The sequence below is a fragment of the Panthera onca genome, chromosome D2, assembly GCF_046562875.1.
Source record: "Panthera onca isolate mPanOnc1 chromosome D2, mPanOnc1 haplotype 2, whole genome shotgun sequence".
Classification (NCBI taxonomy): Eukaryota; Metazoa; Chordata; class Mammalia; order Carnivora; family Felidae; genus Panthera; species Panthera onca.
In genome coordinates, this window is record NC_138349.1 from 17,200,935 (window position 1) to 17,220,861 (window position 19,927).

Sequence of the window (19,927 nt, forward strand, 5' to 3'; positions counted from 1 at the left end):
GCTCAGCAGGGGACAGCAGACTGGCACAGCCCGCCTGGCCCTGAAGGCCCGTGACTGAATCAGCAGTGAACCGCACACTGGAGTTTTCCATAGGACCATTCACGCTGGGGCTGGGAAAGTCACACTGGCCTCCCCCTTCTCTGCTGACCGGCAGAAATGCCCAGGCTCCACACGGCTGCATTCTCCCCACCCCGGGACAGCTCCCTAGAGAAAAAGTGACTTTCTAGGAGCATGGGATCTGAAGTGGGGGGAAAAAATACCCCAGACTTCCACAAAGATGCAGCCAGCGGCACCATTTTTAAGAGTGAAAACATGGAAATGGGAATGGCTAAGCAAGAGACTGAGATTCAGTCGAATAAAATACCACACGGCTATTTAAAGTGATGAGCGTGCAGATGTGGGCAACCCAACAAAGTGCCAAGCTACAGGAGGTGGCAAAATTATATGTAAGTAAATGAACAAAAATCGGAGGGGAGTTTGTGGTGAATCAGAGTCCAAATGCTCGAGGTTATTTTTCGCCTTATAAAAGCACGCAAGGCATTCGTACAAATAATAAAAGACTACAGAGGCAAGCCAAAGCCCTTAATTGTCAAATGAGGCATATAAATCATTTTTCAATCGTCTTGAACAAATTGAATGATCCAGGAGTTACTACCCTTCCCCATCTCACCCCTCCAAATGCAAGAAGGAAAGTGTGAACATGTAAAAACAACACCCTTATTAAGCAAACTGCTCACAATGATGCTTTTCTCAATTTCCTGGTTCAAGGTCGCAGCCAGGGAAAGGTGTGCCACTGACAGAGCAGAGCTGTAACACCTGATATCCTGGGCAAACCGAACCCTCGGCCACGCTCAGGTCTGTGAGCAGAGAGAAATCTGGCTCCATACGTTCTGTTCTGGAACCCAGATTTGCAAACATACGCTTACTTTGGGAAACAAAGTCTATTTAAAATAGGCTATGGAGGGAAAGATTCCTTCCCCAAACTTCTCCACATCACTTGCCTCCTCCCCTGAAAAACAAAGCAGAGAGACCTCTGACAATAAAAATTGATAAAAGAATTTAAAAAAAAAATCAGGAGGGAGATAAAGGACAGAATTCTCTTGAAACAGCCTCAAACTGCTGTCTGTATGATGGCGGGGGGCTCTAGAATTTAGAACAGCTAACAGGACTCAGTCCTCTCTCTCTTTTTTCTTAATGCTTATTTATGTTGAGAAAGAAAGAGAGAGACAGAGAGAGAGGGAGAGAGAGAATCCCATGCAGGTTCCGTGCTGTCAGTGCAGAACCCAAGGTGGGACTCGATCTCACAAACCGTGAGATCATGACCTAAGCAGAAATCAAGAGTGGGGTGCTTAACCCGCTGAGCCACCCAGGTGCCCCGGCCCTCATTCTTCCTCATCTGTGGAACAGCAGACAAACCCACTGTTACACACGCGTGCCAGACAGAACACCCTGAGCCCCAGCAAGCTCAGGGTTTGAACAGGCAAGGCCACACTGCACAACTAACTCTTACTTGTGACCGCGTGTTCCCCCGAGAAACAACAGGTCTTAAGTTTCATAGTACTTTTCTGCACCTAGGCTTAATTCTGTACAAATAGTGTCTTAACATTTTTATTACTATGAAAACCTGATCATTTACTTCCCTTCTTCACTTTTTTCTTTTAACCATACAGCTAGCTCATGATTTCCCTTCTAGAAGAGCAATAACCTATAATAACTGGAGATATTCTGCATGTGGGGGAAGCTTCAAAGTCTCTAGATCCTGTCACCATGCTTTAGAGGTGTGGTTCTCTGCTCCTGAAATGGGCACTTGACCCTCTATCAGAACGCCCATCGCTAGCCCTGCTGGAACTCTGTCCAAGCCCTCAGCTGAAGCAGGGCAGAAAGGGAGCAATTTCAACGAAGAATTAAATTTGCTGACCCACTTGGGTAGAAGAAAAAACCTGCTCTGCTGGTAGATTAACGTGGCTGGCCAGCTCAACGCCACTGCAGTTGTGACTGGCACTTGATGTATGGGGTGGATCGCTGGACCCCAAGTTAGACCCAGGTCTTGGTGCTGGTCTTGCTGGGTGACTATGGGTAAAGTACTTTACCTCTCTGGTCTTAACCGTCCTTGACTGTTATGGGAGGGAGCTGGATAAATCACATTTTTAAGGCGTCTTCCAGTTTTAACGTTACGGTTCTATGATTTCTTCCCTGTCAGGAATCATGTACAGTTTCTTCCTCATCAGGCAGTTCAGTAAGCTGACAGTTACTGTATTCAATTCTCATAAGCAATCCAGTGGACAGGTATTCGTATACCTATTACGCAGACACAGAAACTGAGGTTCAAAGAGGTCAAAGGACTTGCTGGTACCTCAACTAGTGATTGGGAGGCAAGGCCAGAACCAGAACCTGGGATGTCCACCTCCACGCCTCCATTGTTGCCATTTTAAGAATCATCACTGCTTCTAGATTTATTACAGCATTAAATCGTTAGTATGGTCTATGTACAAATTTCGGAGACAGGCATCCAGTATTCTGTAGTATGAATTCGAAGACTTCCTTTATTGAAAGGTGAACTCCCTGGGTATATTTTACCATTCTCTTTCTTTTAGGGGGCCCAGACCTGGCCTCTCTTAATCAGTGGGTGTGATCGAATGGCTTTTGCTTAACATATTCTTCGGAATGAGTTAAGGTCTGCTATCTTTGCTCTGTTCTTTAATTCCAAAGCATTGCTTCTTCTGAAACACCCTCCCCTCCAAATGAAAAGACAGGCCACCAGGATCTTTCTTATAATTATACAAATAACACACATTTTTTTACAAGGATCTGTTTACATATAACACTTAACTGGTGGAGAAACCCAAGTTGCAATGCAGGAAAAAGAATGATAACCCTGTGGCATCCATTAAATACACTCAAAGAGCACACAGGGCAGAGCACGAAGATGATATGGAAGACAAAGTCCATGGGATCTGAACCAGCGTCTCAAAAACAGGGGATTTATCAAGTTTCAAGAATGAGGCTTTTCTCCTGCCCCCTTCACCTGGTAAACGGAAGGATAAGCAAACCTCTTTGCAGGGACACAAAGGCTCCACCAGGGCCCGGGGGAAATCTCAGTGCATGAAACCTGTTTGCTCCTTTGTCTTTTATTTCCCTTAATGCTGACCTTGAGCAGAACTAAGCCTCTGATTTCAGAGCTGAGGTATGCCTGCAAGAGGACATGTGTGAGGCTGCTGGATGGGGCCTGGCCTCGTACCCTCGATGGCTCCCGGTGTGGTGCCACCAGATGTGGGCCTCCACTCACTTTCTAAGAATCTGTGTGCTTTGTAGCTTGGCCTGACCATCACTGTCGCTGGGGCTCTTCCTGGGCCCTGATAACTCAACTTCCAACTCCTCTGGCTCTCCCTCCTCCTCCCATAGTTCCTAATATACTACAATTCAGCAATTAGCTATTCTCAGCCATTAGCCATTTTCTGTAGCCATGCCTAGACATTCTAAAAGAACCTGAGTTTACATTCAGGGCAGGGACCACACTGCTAACACGGATGGCCGGTAACCTGTGCCAGGTGCTTGGGTTACCTTTACTTCAAGAAGAATCCCTCTATAAGTTCGCAGATGACTTTAGGCCTTGTTCCTTAAACACACTGGCTCAAAATGAATGCAGGCTGTGCACATACCGATTTCTCCTTTTTTGTTTTTACTTCTACTAATTTTAACTAATGAAAACACTTTTACTAATTTTAAGTTAATATCTTGCATGTCTTTCCTTTGCGGTTTCCTATGTTTTCCAACCGTTCTTCAATAATCGGGAAATAAGAAAACATTTAAATGCATTCTTGTTTTTAAAAAAAAAAAAAAATTAAGTTAAAGAGCAGTTGGGTTTACTCAGGGTCCAATGGAATGGAAATAAAACGAGGCTGTGGCGCCATCTAGTGACAGTGAGGCGAAAAAGCCAAGACAAGTCTGAGAGCTTGGCACTACCTGGGGCCACTGGGTCCTCCCAAGCTTTGGGGGGAAAAAGGAGACCTGTTTCCCAGAATCCTTGAAGTCTCCAGGGGAGGGCACGTGTCCTCAATTAGAGAGGGGCAAGAGGTGCCACCTGATAGCAATTCTGATGCCCCGAGAAGGGAGCTGGGGACAGGACAGTCTGGGTAGGGTGCCCACCATCAGCTGCGGGGAGCACTCCAGCGCAGTGGTTGATGCGCTCACACGTCGGACCTGTGGCATAGCGTCCCTCACTCCGTGGAGGTGGACCCTTTGCTCTGCCATTTTCAGGTCACCCCAATGAATTAAATTCAGCAGAATAAACAACTCCCCTTTAGAATCTTAAGTAACAGAAGTGAAAGTATAGGGTGCTGACCAGTCAGGTGTGACAGTGGACACCTGCTCTTTGCGGCAAATCCCACTGTCTGGAGTTGCACTTAGGGTCTGGTCCCATCACATGCCAAGTCCCTGGCACCACCCAAATCCATCCTGCGCTCTCGGGCAGCAGGGCCAAGGCAGCAGAAATGTTCAGGGAAGCAATGGAAGGTGGCAAACACCGGTTTTTCTGTTAGAAATAATGGATTTCGTCACCCCTTTCCTAGCCAGACAGCTCAGGGGTCACTATATGACTTCAGCTATTCCCTGGGGTCCAGGTGCCACTTTCCTCCTCGCCTCTCCCCTCTTCAGCCCTTCAGCCCTCTTGGTCACAAAGTCTCGCTGCTTCTACCTCTCTGCACCCCTGGCACATCTGGGGCCAAAGGTGAAGGCTCCACCTGTCGTATTCGGCTGGCGTTTCGCTCCCATTCTCGCCCAGAGAATTTGCAACAGCACCCCCTTCAGGCCCTGCCCCGCACTGCAGCTCTGCTGCTCTGGCACTTTTTTTTTTTTGGTAGGTATGGTTGATCAAGTCACTCTACTTAAACTTTTCCATGACGTCCTTGTTCTTTAGGATTCCAAATCCTTAATATGACTGACAGACAAACCCTTCTAAAGTCTGGCCCCTGCCCATTTACTTTAATTCAAATATTTGATTGGAAAATGGAATTGAATTCAAATATTTTGCAAGGATAATTGTTTATTTTGATAAATGAAGCTTGATGTCAACATCAGCCATGCTATAAAAAGGTAGCGAACTAGAATACAGAAAATTACCTGAGCTTACTGACCTTTCCAAAGGACTTAAGGGGGTAAAAAAACCCCAATATCACAGACCATGTCTCTTCCGTAAAATGATGCATCTTAAGGCAGAGGTGTTCAAACAGGGCCCTCAAAGACCTTCCAAGGGGTGCAGACATAGGATATTTTAAGGGAGTTCATGATCAGATCCTCAACTTGCATGTGTATTCTTCCGAAAACTGGTTGGCCTGAGATACTGCCTCCCCTGTTTCCCATCTCCCACCAAGTAAAAGAAGAGCAGAATTCTCATCCACCCTGATTCTTAGATGGTGTCAAAACCTCCACATCATCTAATAGACAATTCAAATATAAGTATCTGTGGGTCTCTTTGAATCAGGCACGGTAATGGGCTTCCTATTTACACAAGAGTCTAATAAGGGTGAAGGATGGCGTTAGAAATGGGGCTGTTTGGGGCCACCCTGGGCTGTTCCAAATTCGATGATATGTTTACAAAATATACTGAATAAAAATAAACATAGAATGGAAAGGGAACGTTGTGGCTCTTAAATAATGACTTTGCCTTTTTCACTTCCTGATTATTTCCAAAGACACTATCACTTTTGAGCTAGAGTTCTGTGACAGCAAAGCAAATAAACACTGAGAGAAGTGAACACAGCATCCGGCTTTCTTTGTGCCCTTTCCTTCCTCTTTCCTTCCCTCCCTCCCTACCCTACATCCATCCATCCAACCTTCCTTTCTTCCATTCATCTATCCATCCATCCATCCATCCATCCATCCATCCGTGCATCCATCCTCTAAGAACTAGAAACAAGATGGTTGTCACAGGGATGCCTTATAACACATTTGCTGAACTGGAAATGGTATCAGACCTTTATTGGTTGAAAGTAAATCTGGTGTGGCAGATTAGTTCGACAAGAAGGACTGGCTTTGTCAACTAGAATATACAGCAGACATTTTACGTAAGTGAATGAGCTACATTCGCAGCTCTAAGGTCTTAACCATGAAATATTTTAAAAAGCAGACAGTTTAAAAGCTTTTTACCGAAAAAAAAAAAAAAAAAAAGGATACTGACAAATGTTCATCATCGCTACTTTAATTATCTTATCTCTGTTGGGAATATTTTGGGTTAAACAATTTGCCTCCAACTAAAGAGGAACAGGTTTAATTAACAGTTTTTTGAGAAGTTTTGGTAAAGCCTTTTGAGCATACTTCCCATTAACGGAAAAAAATCAATATTTCTAAGGGCAGAATAACAAACCCTTTTGTAAGTCAAGTAATTTGTAATTATTTTCAATACAATTGAAGGACCTAATTGATTTGTCATTTTTTGGCACAGAACTTAGAAGGAATTCAAAGAATTAAGTGACATTATTATCACAAAACTGTTGCCATCCCACGTACTTATTCATGGTTTCTTAGCGCTTCTACCTCTAAAAATGACAAACAGGCAAAAAAGGTGATACTGAACGCTTCCTTATTCTGGCAATGGCTCTCATTTATCCACGTATGCATAAGCTAGCTTTTGAAAAGCCCGCTTTCCCATTATAAGTTGCAATTTAAATGCAATTTCTATTTAATAATTATCTTGATGAAAAATGATTTAATACTGCTAATGACTTACCAACATTTGTTTGGATCAACTGTGAATTAATAAGAGTCAAGACAGTAACTTAGTCTCGGAGAAATTTTCAGTAACTTAACATAGCAGAAATTTCTTGTAATACTCATGATACCTGGAAAAATGTCTTAAAATTTATGCATACATAGGGGCGCCTGGGTGGCTCGGTCGGTTAAGTGTCCAACTTTGACTTGGGTCATGATCTCACGGTTTGTGAATTCGAGCCCCAGGTCGGGCTCTGCGCTGACAGCTCAGAGCCTGGAGCCTGCTTCGGATTCTGGGTCCCCCTCTCGCTCTGCCCCTCCCCCACTTGCACTCTGTCTCTCTCTCTCTCTCAAAAAAAAAAAAACTTTTTTTAAATTTTGAAAAACTTTATGCATATGCATTGATGCACACCTTTAGGTTACAGAGATACATGATGGGGAGACCATTCAAGCAACTAAATCTATGACAGCAGAATAAAATACTGTGGGGGGAAATAAAGCGAAAAAACAAGAGTTCCGGGAAAAAAGAAAGAACAAAAATTCCAGCTGTTAAAGACAGCTTGCTCGTGTACATTTTTAAGGGAGAAACGTGGTTATAAAAGTACTGTGGATTCAGAGTCCACTGAATACATTTAAAGAAGTGATTTTCAAATGTCAGTATTTACAACATACCACTGGGTTTCATAATTTCTGGGAAGTATACCACAAGGCTTTACTAAGACTTCCGAAATGAACATTACAGTTTCTGTTTCTCTGTCACCGACAGGCAACCTGCTTAACCTAAAGACTCAGAGACTTGGGAAAACTGAAGTATTCTCACGTCCTTTGCACCTATTTGCCAAGAAATTTATAGGTCACCTTAAAATATGTGTGTGCAGATAGGGGCGCCTGGGTGGCTCAGTCGGCCGAGGGTCCGACTTCAGCTCAGGTCATGATCTCACAGTTCGCGGGTTCAAGCCCCACGTCAGGCTCTGTGTTGCCAGCTCAGAGACTGGAGCCTGCTTCGGATTCTGTGTCTCCTTCTCTCTCTGCCCCTCCCCTGCTCACTCTTTGTCTCACTCTGTTTCTCAAAAATAAATGTAAAAAACAAACAGCAACAAAAACAAAAGTATGTGTGTGCATGTGTCGTTTTAGAACGTTATTTTGCAGCTCCGTGAACGAAACATTTGCTGGCCACTGTTCTAAAGGGCTCATACTGGATCAATTGACCTTATGGCTTTCAAAAGTTCTCAGGAGTTCCAGCTGCATGTTCTGCTCATTTCATGGGGTATCCTTGACCCTAAATGGCCACCAAGGCCAAAGGAACTCAGGTCCAGGATGTGGAGGTCTTCTCACTTTTCCGAGTCCTGTCCGGGATGGCGTGACCCAAGGGTTTCTCTGGGATTGTTTGGAGGGAGCCAGGCTGCCCCTCATCACCGGCTCTTCCCCTCCTGAGCACTGCTTGGGAGCACTCCCTAACCTCAACTTTGATCTCTGTCACCGTCCCTCCCAGGTGGGGCTCGGCTTAGGAGACGCTGAAAAGTCTGATGCTTCTGACCCACAGTGCCCTCCGGCTTCTTGCGAGGAAGCCCTGTTGCCTGCCGCCCCATGGCCAAGGGTGAGGGGAGGTGAGGGGCCCCTCCGGGTCCCTGCATTCCTACTTCTAAATGGAGAGCACAGGAGAGCTGTTGGGTGGTGGTGGTACCATGTACGTTCTCATCTCAGCTCCACCATTTACTTTTTTTTAATTTAAAAAAATGTTTATTTATTTTTGAGAGAGAGCGAGAGAGAAAGAGAGAGAGAGGGAATCCCATGCGGGTTCTGCACTGTCAGCACAGAGCCCCAGTGCGGGGCTTGAACTCACAAACCGTGAGGTTACAACCTGAGCCAGAATCCAGAGTCGGATGCTTAACCAACGGAGCCACCCAGGCGCCCCTCCGACATTTATTAACTGTCATCAAAGAGGCAAGCTGGTAAACGTCTGTGTGCCTCAGTTTCCCTGCCTATTAAATGGTGATAACGATAGAACTATCTCCGGGGATTAGGAGGACGGCGTGCCATACTGAGCTAGCACACGAGAACGTAATAAATTAAGTTGTTGTTGTTATTATTATTAAATGCCAAGATCTGGAATTTTAGAAGTGGACTCAAGAAACGACAAGGTGAGAATCAGCAGACAGCATGCTTCCTTCAATGGAGGGCTACCCTAAAACCTCCTGTCCCATGCCCCCGGATTCTGCCTGGCAGCCAAACCTGGTCCCAAAGGGCAGCAGCAACCCAGGCTCTGCCCCGAAGGAGGCTGCCTGCAAATCACCTCTGATGCGGACAGCCCCTCCCTCCTGGGCAGGTGCCACCCAGATGCACAGCTGCGGAGCCGGAGACCCCCCCCTCCCCGCCAGTTTGGTTTCCCCCACCTCTGGGCTTGCCCCCAGAGACAGGAAGTGCACACCGGAACCCGAATGTTGTCACACACAGCTGTCAGGGTTCTGTGCAAATCTTCCACGCGCAGCACGGACCTCCTGCCCTGAATGTCCCTCTCCCCAGGCGTGTGTGGAGATGGCTGAGGCATGGCAGGCTGGAGGGGCCCGGGGCCCCTCTTTAGCCCAGGAAACGTACCTGAAGAGTGATGGCACAAAGGAAGACCGGTCTGGCTTAGCATCAACTGCATCTCTGCTTGCTGAGTCCCCAGCTGCTTGCTCCACGCCACAGCCCTGATCGTCTGCCATCTGGAAGGAAGAAGAAAAACCAGAACCTTGGTATCTAGCGCATCACTGGCCTCATGATCCTTTTAAGTAGCACTCATTAGATGATACAGGTTTTTTTTTCTAAGATTTTTCTTTAATTTATTTATTTTGAGAAAGACAGAGACAGTGGGAGCCAGGGAGGGGCAGAGAGAGAGAGAGAGAGAGAGAGGAAATCCCAAGCAGGCTCTCCACTGTCGGCGCAGAGCCCAAGGCAGGGCTCGAACTCACAAAACTGTGGGATCGTGACCTGAGCCAAGATCAAGAGTCAGAGGCTTAACCAAATGAGCCACCCAGGCGCCCCTAGGTGTTGCGGTTTTTGATTAAGCCTGGAGATGAGCAGTCTTGCATGTTTAGGCTCCAAGGCTCCTGCACCAACCATTCAGTTAAATGCTCGAGTGCCAACTCTATTTGAGGCATTGTTCCAGAGAGGAAGGAGGCAGCAGCAAAGAGAACAAAAGCTGTGCCCTCAGGGAGCTTCTAATCTGGCGTCCCTGATTTTGTTAAAGGATCCCCCAGTAAGAGAAGCTGTGGAAGGTCTGTAACAGGAAACTCCCCCTTCATTCCTGACAGGTGACAAGGTGCTCAAGCTTTGCCTGGCATCGCTTGAACCCCGTTCGAAAACATTAGCAATCTGCAAAAAGCAAAAGCTCTCTGTGTCAGAAGGTTTTCGGCGGGTCTACCAAAATAGATAGATTTCCATCGTATTATTTTCCTCATCCAGAATCTTCAAGAGATCCCTATGATCCAACAGTTCAAATCTAAACCCACCTCCTTGGGTTTTAAGACCCTTTATGATCTAGTATTGGAGTTGGCAAACTCCAGCCTACCACTTGTTTTTGTAAATAAAGTTTTATTGTTAATACAGGCATACCCATTTGTTAACATATTGCCTATGGCTGCTTTCCTGCCACAACCAGAGTTGAGCAATTGTGACAGAGACCATATGGCCTGAAAAGCCTAAAATATTTACTACCTGGCTCTTTATTTAAAAAAAGTGGGATCTCTTACTAACCTGCTACTCCCTCTACTTTAAGACGTGAAAACAACAATAAGAATAGAAACTGACTTATTATTTGCTTGTGCTAATTGCTTTGTAAGCATTATCTCATTTAATACTTTCAACAATGCTGTCGGACCATTCCTATGATCACTGCTTTTTGACAGATGAGGAAGGTGAGGTTAGAAAAAGGTAGGTAGCTTGTCCCAGGTTATATTATGAGTAAAGAGCAGGACTTGGATCTGAAGGCAGCAGCATGCACCCCACCCAGAGCACACCCCCCGTTACCATCATACCATGCAGCCTCCCAGCATCCTTAAACATATTATGCTCATTTCAGGTTCTGTCAGGGCTCATAGTTCTCTCTTTCTGGAAGTCACCACTCATACATCTGCTGGACATGACCTTTGTCCAGCGGGCTAATAATCAATCTTCAGAATTCAGCTTAAATGGCACCTCCACAGGGAGGTCCTCCTTGATTACACCTATCTCATCAGCTCCCCCCACCCCTGTTCTCTTTGTCTTTTTTTTTTCATTTTCACTCTGCTTATTTGTAGCTCAAACACAACAATTCTAAGTTCATCACGGCAGAAGCGCCCAACACACAAAAGGTGCCTACGAAAGAAATATTAACTGAACGGAAAGCTGGAAGAAACAAATGTCCCAAGGGAAGAGAATCCGCTAAAAGTGGTATGGCCGGTTAGAAGAGAGTTTTAGTAGAGCCTGTACTAAAGCCGTTTTTCCTACATCCAGTCCTGTTTCCTTCCCCGTGAAGGGCTCAGCTTTCGGTAACAAAGGAAACCCTCTCCAGAGTCTAATTTCTGCTGGTCTCAGTCTCCGAGCAATTGCACAGAGTGGGTGCGCAGATGCAGGCCTGCATTTCTGTTAGGCTCGCCCAGGGATGTTTTCACTCAGTCAGAAAACAAGAAGGCATCCACTGGACACAACACACTGTGCCCCAGAGCACAAGTAACGGCTTCTGGAGGTGGGGAGAAGGAACCGAGCTTGAGGGGAGGGAGGCATCCAAGATGGCAGAGTGCTGACCCAGTGGCTGTGAGGAGTTCTGAGTAGTATTATCACGTCCCCTTGCAGCTTACCTGAGGGGTGAGCTGGGCAGTAAGGAGAGAACGGAGAGGGAGGGAGGGTCCCACACGAGCTCTCTACCATGACTGTGGGAAGTCAGGTGGCCATCTTGTTTCTCAACACCTCATCAACCCTCCACCATCGCCAGCAACGTGCATTGTGTGTTCAGCGGGGGGGCGGTTAGAGCGTTCAGATTAGGGTGCAAAATGTTTCTTGAAAACAGAGATGACCCCATTCCCAAAGGAGATAAGCATGAATCCAGGCACGCAGAAACGCTCGATAATTTTATCTCATCTCCTTTACATACACTTAGTTACTTTTCAGTGTGGATTGTTGTCAGCAAAGCACAGAAATACTTTGTAAAGTTAGCAAGTTAAAGTTATACAAGAGCCGTCAGAAGAAGACACTACCTTCAACATGTGGTAATTAAGCCTTGAGCCTTTTGCTAATGCTAGTCTTCAAGGCTGAATCTAGGATGTATCATGATAAAACAACATGACCAATTTTTTTTTTAAAAAAGGACAAACCTAAGCAAAACAGCTCCTAAGAAAGCCAGACTTTTGCTCTGATGGTGTTGGGGGTGCTGGGAAGAGTTGGGGCAGCTCCTCCTCGAATACCTACTGGGAGCCTAACGCACCAGGCCGTGTGCTAGGAGCTGGGGACACTGCTGGGAGCAAACTGACCTGGTACTGCCTTGATGGGGGACAAACTTTGATAAAAGGAGGGCACAAATGTCAAGCTGCGATTGTAGTGAGTGCCATGCGGACCAACAATCTGTGGCCATCCCGGGGGACCCGACTGGGCTTCAGAGGAATTCGGGAAGGTTCTCAGGGGAGGAGATATCTGACCCGAGGTCTGAGAAGGGGAAGCCCAGAGGGTACAAGGCTGGGGGGTGCTGCAGGCAGAGGGGAACTGCACACTCAGTAAACCCTTGACCTATTCCGTCAAAGCAGGGGTGCGGCTTAAACTGCTTGTCCTTCCCAGCCACGTGGAGGGGACTTTGGACTTGACTACAGAGGCATAAAATTCAGGCTTATGTCCACGGATCAGCCGTGGGAGGCCTCCCAGAGTTTTCCCTCCAAACATTAGGCCAGAAGGGTCTTCAGCCTGAAACCTACAGCATCTTGCTGGGTTGATGCTGAACGCTGCGCAGAGGGACAGGAAACATTCAACGACTGTCTTACTCCTATGAGGCTAGGCTTGATTTCTGGGTGAACTCAAGTTCACCCAGAATAAGGGTGCTGACCAAGTGAGGTGCCTAATCCTGGCCACATCATTTCAGTCAGGCCAAGGCTTGGGATTTCCACAGCCTACCCAAGAAAATCCAGGCCTATCTCACCTCTGCTGTGCCTGGAGAGGGCAGGCCTACTGTTATTTTCTTGTGTTCATCCCCTTTGTAAGGGCTCAGGCTGTAGCCCCCGAAGGAGGAAATAACCTGTAAGTAAACAAAGGACAGGGCCACGTAGCCTGCCAGAACAAGAGTTCAGGCGAAATGGCCTAGAAATGACCCACACAGAATAACCCACAAGCGATTTTACTGCCCCATAAACGCTAAACTTGAGTACAACAGTGAATGGTAGCAAGGTGACCTGCAGCCTGCCTTTTTTTCACTTCCTCAAGAGACCTTCAAGAGCTCAGTACCAGGTGCCCCAGCCAGGACGACGGTAGCTCCAACGCACTGAGCTCCCACGGAGGGGCTGTGCACCTGTCACCTCCTTACAGCCCGGCAGCAACCGTCAGCCCGCGGTCACCACCGATCCCATTTAACAGACAGGCAAAGCGAGGACCGAGGCCCACAGCTGACAAACAGGGACGCGGGGACTGGCGCCCAGGGCGGTCAGACACCCGAGCGCTCACTGCCTGCCTTGCGAGAGATCGATCCCCCCCTTCGCGTCTCAATCCACGCCCCCTTTTTCCAAATCCCGAACAGCCCGAACTGCCCGGCAGTCCCAGCTGGTTAGCGGGGAAGGGAGGGCGCGCTGAGCCGAGCCGGCGATGCCGGAGCGGGGCGGGGGGCGCGAGGGCCCTTTCTTTCCCCAAAGTTTCCTTGCGGGCCGGCTGGGGGGATGAGAGGGGGAGCAGGGCCAGGTGGGAGGGCGGTTGTGGAGGGGGGGAAGGAGCGCACGCGGGCGGGAGGGGCGCAAGCGGGGGCGGGGGCGGAAGTTACCAGGCCCCTGCGCGGCGGGCGGCGGGGCGGCCAGCGCTGGCGTCCGTCGCGGTCCCTCGGCGCTGAGGGTCTGAGGCCGCCCAAACGAAAGCGAAAGTAAAAGCCCCGGCGTGGCAGGGGGCGGAGTCGCGCGGGGCAGCCCCGGGCAGGCCGGACAGCGGGCGACGCCTGCTGCCCGCGCAGCGGGCGCGCACCGCCCCTGGAGGGCGCCCTCTGCAAAACTGGTGGCCGGGTCCGCACGCTGTCCGCGTTCACCGCCCGGGGGAAAGGCGCCCGTGCAAAGTTGCCCGCGCACCCCTAGAACTTGCCGGATAAAGTTCGCAGGCAGCTCTGCGATCCCGACGCCGCGCTCACAGTCCCCGGGAGCGCTCCAAGGGACCCGGGAGCGCGCTCGGCCAACGGGGCGCGCGCGGAACGGCAGCCGCACACCCTGAAGAGCGCGCCCGGCAGACTTCGCGGCGCTCGAGGGTCGGGCGCTCGCCAGGGGTTCTCCCCTCCTGCCGCTGCTGTCCCCGGTCTGCACCTCCCTTCGGGTCTCCGCACCGGTTAGGGGACCCGGTTCCCACAGCCAGAGGGCTCTTCCCCAGCCGGGCCCCCCGACCCCAGTCCGTGCTGGTGGCGTGCCCACCCCGGGGATTGGGTGCCGGGCGTCCGCAGCAGCTGGAGCTACCTTCTCCGGGGCGGGGCTCCTGGGACCAGCCCTGGGGTCGCCGATGGGCTTCCACTTGCTGGGGCGTCTCGGTTCGCTTGGGGGGCGGTAGGACCCGAACTCCGCTCTGTCGTCGTGGACGAGCTCCGTCTCCTAACTCGGAGAACTGGTCTGAAGTTAGTGCCAGAATCTGTCCTGCTCGATTTACTGAGCGCCCCCAAGTGTCAGCCACCGGGGATGTGGCCGTGACTTAGTCGAACGTGGGAGGGACCGTGCGCTCTCCCGGATCCCACCTCACTCCTGCCCCTGCGCCCCGCACACGTGCGCGGATGCACACGCGCAACACACACGCTGGCCTCTTCACCCTTGGGCCTCCAGCCGGCGCCTCCTGTGCCTCTGTCTCCAAGCCCGCTCAGGGAAGCGACTAATTAACGGGTCACACTGAGGTGTGCATGTATGAGAAGTTACACTTCTACCTGTGCCAGAAATAATTGCTTTTGAAGAACTTTCAACCACCTTGAGTGAAAGGCAACCGTCGTGGCGTGAGATCAGGCAAGAACCACATCTTGTCGTTTTGTTTGCTGGCTTTACCCTGGGCCCGAGACTAAAGTAACCGTCTCTAGAATCTCACCAGGTAAGGACGCTTTCTTGGTCTAGGAAGGACTGGCTCCAGGTAAGTGTCAGGGCATGGCTGTAATTTACTAACTGCTGCAAAAATCCCGAATTCCCGAATGTTTTAAACAGTCACACTGTTTCCAATATGGCTGTGTTATATAAGCTGGAAATTTGTGCCCACGGCCCCCATGGTCGAATGTTGGAACTCGATGCTCAGCGTGATGGTATTAGAAGTTGGGTATGATTTTGGGAAGTGCTTAAGTCTTGAGGGTGGAACCCTGGTGAGTGGGATTAGTGCCCTTATAAAAAAAAAGGCCTGACAGAGCTTTCTAGTCCCTTCCACCCGGTGAGGACACAGACGAAAGTCGCAGACTGCATCCCCAAAGAGGGGGTCTCGGGAGAACCCCATCATGCCGGCACCGTGATCTTGGACTTCTAGCCTCCAGGACCGGGTGAAATAAGTTCTGCTGTTTATAAGCTATTCAGTCTGTAGTATGTTGTTACAGCAGCCCGAACAGGCTAAGGCAGTTTATATAACATCCATGTTTCTAAAATGTTGGGGATAAACTAAGTCCTTGTAGGCACTAAGATAATTTGCTTTTTTAAAGGAATTCAGTTGTGAATCCTTTGAGAAATGAAAACTACCAGTAAGGAAAATTGGTTGCTTTCTAATTTAATTTATAAATTTAAGTTTTTTTGCAGGTTATTCAGGAGATAGAGTGAAACACAATGTTAGATTTGGAAGGGACCTTAACTACTCCTCCCTCTGCTCATTTTATAGATAAAGAATCTGAGGCTCAGAGGAGTTTTCCACACCCTTCCTAGCGGCAGAACCAAGATCAGGTTGCCTAGAAAAATAATGAATTTTCCATCCTCAAGAAGTCTCTACCGTAAGTTATATCATGCAAATGTATATTTGTATTGCACGTAGGAATTCATTGCTGGCTAAGAAAGATGGTTTGAAGGAAAACTTTCTTTTTTCAGTTCTTTAGTGTGGGCTGGCATGGGGAACCCCAAAGATATTGCTCTGAGGCTGGATTTTCCCAGTATTAACAAGTAAAATGATGGAGATATGGAAGAGAAGAAATAATTTTGAACTTTTCCCTCTACAATAGTTTTACTGAGACTTTAGATCCAAGTGACATTCTAAGTGTATTTCTTGTGTCTCTCCAGCCTTGGCCCATGCCATTGTCTTCTGCTTCCTTTCCATACTCACATGATTGGCATGGAAGTCTTCCTCCTCCTTCCAGAAAAGTCCCCAAACTCCATTACTCAAATGGTTTCCCCAGGGCTAGACTCCTGGGTGCTCCTGGACTGGTCCCTTCGGCCCTTCCCTCTGGCCCTCTCCTCTTGCCCTGGCGAGCTCCTTAATCCCCCCCCTCATCCTGCTGAGCACAGGACCCCCAAAGGATGCCACCAGTGATGTTTCTCTAATTCTTCACAGCACAGCTCAGGCCAGGCTATGACTTTGTACAGGACTCCATTGAAGGATATCCCTTGTTTAACAGAAATGCCCAGAAATGTCTTAAGAGGCACAAGCCCAAACCCAAACTCTGGTTGAGGCACCGGCAGCCTCCTTCAACGGGGGGGTGGTGGAGGGGAAGAGTAGGAAACTCTGGGCTTAGGCAGAATTCCCTGAAAGGGGGAATTCGTGTTGAACCTATTATCAGTTAATTGTCTCTGAGCTCCGCATCCACCCTTTTTGTCTGTTCCGTAAAAATTGACCTGGGCCCTTTATGTAGTTTTCCTTGCTTCCCTCCCCCTGCCATGTTATGCTTTGCCTGTAGGGGGTGCTGGACAGAGATTACAAGAGGAAAACCAGTGTCTCTGGTGTGCTCCTGGAAAATCAGGCTCTTACAGAGGCTTCTCGGGTTTCTGTGGCGCACCCAACTTCCCTGGTGCCCAGCTACTGCTCTGCCTACCAGCCGGCAGCATCCTACAACCCTGGCACTCCCTCACATGGTTTTGAGATACCTCCCTATGAACCTAGAGAGTCGATTTCCAGGAAGTTCTAGGGGCCAGATGTCTAGCAAGTTCTGCCGGCACGGCATTGACAGTGACTTCTCTGTCATCTAGTGAGTCACGGCCACACTCTCTTCAACAAGATTTGGATCTCAGCCCCCCGGGGTGAGGAGAAGGTGGGGGACTGTCTGTCTCAGCTCAGAGCAGGGGTAGCGGCTTGCTACGTTGTTATGTTACATCACGTTACTTTACGGGCTATAGGCCGTGCGCTGTGGTAATTAGCTCAGAATCACGTATTTGACTTCATTGGCTCTTCTTTCTGTGGCTCACTCCCACCCTCACTCCTGCCTCGTGGAACCACTCCCCAAATGAACTACCAAGTCCTCCCCTCAAGATCTGCTTTTGGGAGAACGTAAACTAAGGTAGACATGCACCCCCCAGCGAGGGAGGGACAATTCCAGTCTAAGCAAAGTGACAGGGACAGAACGAAGGGTCGGGAGCTTTCTCCTCCCTCTGAATTTGTCATCTCCCTGTGACTTCAAAACCGTCTCACGTCCGTGGCCCTGGGGGGGCACTGGAAATGACTCCGAGCTAGGAAGAATGACCTCATCTTCTGGATGACAGAACCAAAGTACAAAAAGATCTTGACCTGCTGAAGCAACGGGGCTTCCATCAACAGGACGAAATTGAAGAGATAAACAAGTGCTCCGTTTAAGTTCATAAAGAAGGTCAGTTATCCACAGACTGAACATGATAGCGATTCGTTTGAAACGAAATGTGGAGTTTTTCACTGATCACAATGTCCCTATGAGTCAGGACTTCAAAAAAAAAAAAAAGCCAAAGAAACGTGGGGCAGTGTTGGCAAAAGCATCCAAATCGAGGACCCAGAAGATTCTCCATGGCCTGGCCCTGGCTCACCACAACCAAGCCCAAGTCTTGGACTCTCTGCTGATTGGACGGTATATCGGACACCTCTCAGGAGCCACTTTATTTATTTATTTATTTACTTATTTATTTAGTGTTTATTTTTGAGAGGAGGGGAAAGGCAGAGAGAGAGAGAGAGGATCCAAAGCTTGGTACCAACAACAGAGAGCTGGATTCAGGGCTCGAACTCATGAACGGTGAAATCATGGCCTGAGCTGAAGTCAGACATTCAACCAGCTGAGCCGCCCAGGCGCCCCAGGAGCCGCTTTAGATCCACGCAGCCTCACCTGTCTCAGGACCTCTGCCTGCTTGGGTTGGTCCAGCCTCAGCACTGGCAAGTAGCTCTGTGTGGGCTCTGGCCATCTTCGTGGGGGCACGACCAACAGTGTCTTTGGCCTTCTGTTGTCTTTGCTCTTTTCCCCTGTTGCCGTTGAAGCATAAGATGCTGGGGACGCCACGGGCATATACACAGCAGGGACGCGTAGGGAAGTTAACACCCAGTGGGACTCCCACCAATGGGAGACAAGGACCAAGAGGTATATTCTTCCCCCTTCCTTCCTGTAGCAGATGTTCCTGATTAGAAGTTGTTTATGTAGCCTCTTGGAAGAGGGCGATCGAGCTGTCCGGTGCACGTCATATCAGGCAGTGGCTCCTTTGAGAGTGAACCTTCATATTGACCCCCTCCCCAACTGCACCACCATTTCCCGCCTCTTTTCTTCTCCCTGGCACTACATTTCTAAATAAAGTCCTTGGACATAAGCCTTTGCCTCATGTTCTGTTTTGCGGGGAACCCAGGCTGAGACACGTCTGAACGAATCCCGAAGGCCACACGAGTGTCGTGTGCTCCTTGGCTACGGCTTGGATGGGTGGCTTAGGTAGTCACTGTGGCAAGGTGGGGGGAGGGCTCTACCGGAAGTGAGAGGGTGGGATGGACAAAGGAGCGACCGCCCACAGTGCCTGTCAAGCAGATGGGAGCCTGTGGATCTCCCTCCAGCAGTGAGTGGTCACCCGAGTTCCTTAAGGTGTCCAATTCTAGTTCACTGGGCTTGTTACTCCTCGTGACTTCCGATCCCTAATAAATGCCTTTTAGAAGCAGAGGTGAAGGTACAAATCCAATTCAACGTCTTCGTTCTGGTAACTGTTTTCACAAGGGCGACCTCGAACCGCAGCGGCTAGGTCACCCCTTAGAGAAGTGGTAAGTGGCTTTTAACTTACGTGGAATCTGACTGTAATTCCTCATCCCTCTGGGTTGCGGCAGAGTCCTTTCTCAGTGATTACTGGGGCTCGCACCCAGCCGCCCAGGAAAAGCTTGAGAAGCCTGTTAAAGAGCAGAACGTTCTGGGAACACTTCAAGTCCTGCACCAACTTTCAGCGTGGGAGCCTTCCGGAGCCTGGGGTCCCTGCTCGGGGTCCCCTTCCTGCTGAGAGAGCAGCCTTGGGCCCCGCTATCTATCTGTGGGAACCCCGGACTGCAGCCCCTCCTTTATGTCGTGTGAATGCTGCTTTCTGCTTTTTCCCCACTTGCTTTGCAACCTACTCCCCCTTCCCAGCTCAGTACTTAACTGAACATCTTTTCTGTGTCAGGCCTTGTTCCAGGCACTAGGGAAAGAAATGACAAGAACCAGGGATCCTGTTTTGAAGGAACTTGTATTTTGATGGAGGAGACAGATAATTTTATTTTATTCTGTTTTATTTATTTATTTTCAAAACGTTTTCTTTATTTTTGAAAGAGAGAGTGTGAGCGGGGGAGGGGCCGGGGGAGGGGGGCGGGCAGAGGATCCGAATCGGGCTCTGTGCTGACAGCTGCGAGCCCGATGTGGGGCTAGAACTCAGGAACCATGAGATCATGACCTGAGCCGAAGTCGGATGCTCAACCCACTGAGCCACTCGGGTGCCCCGGAGACAGAAAATTTTAAAATGCAGAGATTCTGATATTCAAGATGTCCAGTGGTGGTTAACTTCAATGAAGCACATAAAGCAGGGTAAGGGCCATAGAAAGTGGTCAGGTGAGGGGTGGAAACAGGTGAGGTGCCATCTTTTGGAAGCTGTTTCTAGAAGGTCTGTTTTAAGGTGACATGGAGGTGGACACTGAAGGTGACGGA

The 19,927-nt window shown here is 49.0% G+C and overlaps 1 protein-coding gene and 1 long non-coding RNA gene across 3 annotated transcripts in view; one reads left to right on the forward strand and one right to left on the reverse strand.

The window, feature by feature from the left end:
• CASP7 (caspase 7) overlaps positions 1-14,454 on the reverse strand; it is a 30,704-nt gene extending 16,250 nt beyond the window's left edge. The window contains exons 1-2 of one of the 2 annotated variants that reach the window (XM_060641446.3): positions 14,346-14,454; positions 9,301-9,410 (exon numbers count right to left, since the gene is read on the reverse strand). In XM_060641446.3, coding sequence (XP_060497429.2) covers positions 9,301-9,410 — 110 coding nt within the window. In that variant the 5' untranslated portion in view covers positions 14,346-14,454. Of the gene's footprint in view, positions 1-9,300; positions 9,411-13,675; positions 13,789-14,345 lie in introns of those variants that run through there. The other variant, XM_060641445.3, reaches the window with a different exon arrangement.
• A 146-nt stretch (positions 14,455-14,600) lies between these two features.
• LOC144613198 (uncharacterized) lies at positions 14,601-17,747 on the forward strand. Its single transcript, XR_013550569.2, has 2 exons — positions 14,601-14,958; positions 15,721-17,747. It is a non-coding gene; the product is annotated as an uncharacterized LOC144613198 (long non-coding RNA).
• The last annotated feature ends 2,180 nt before the right edge of the window (positions 17,748-19,927 follow it).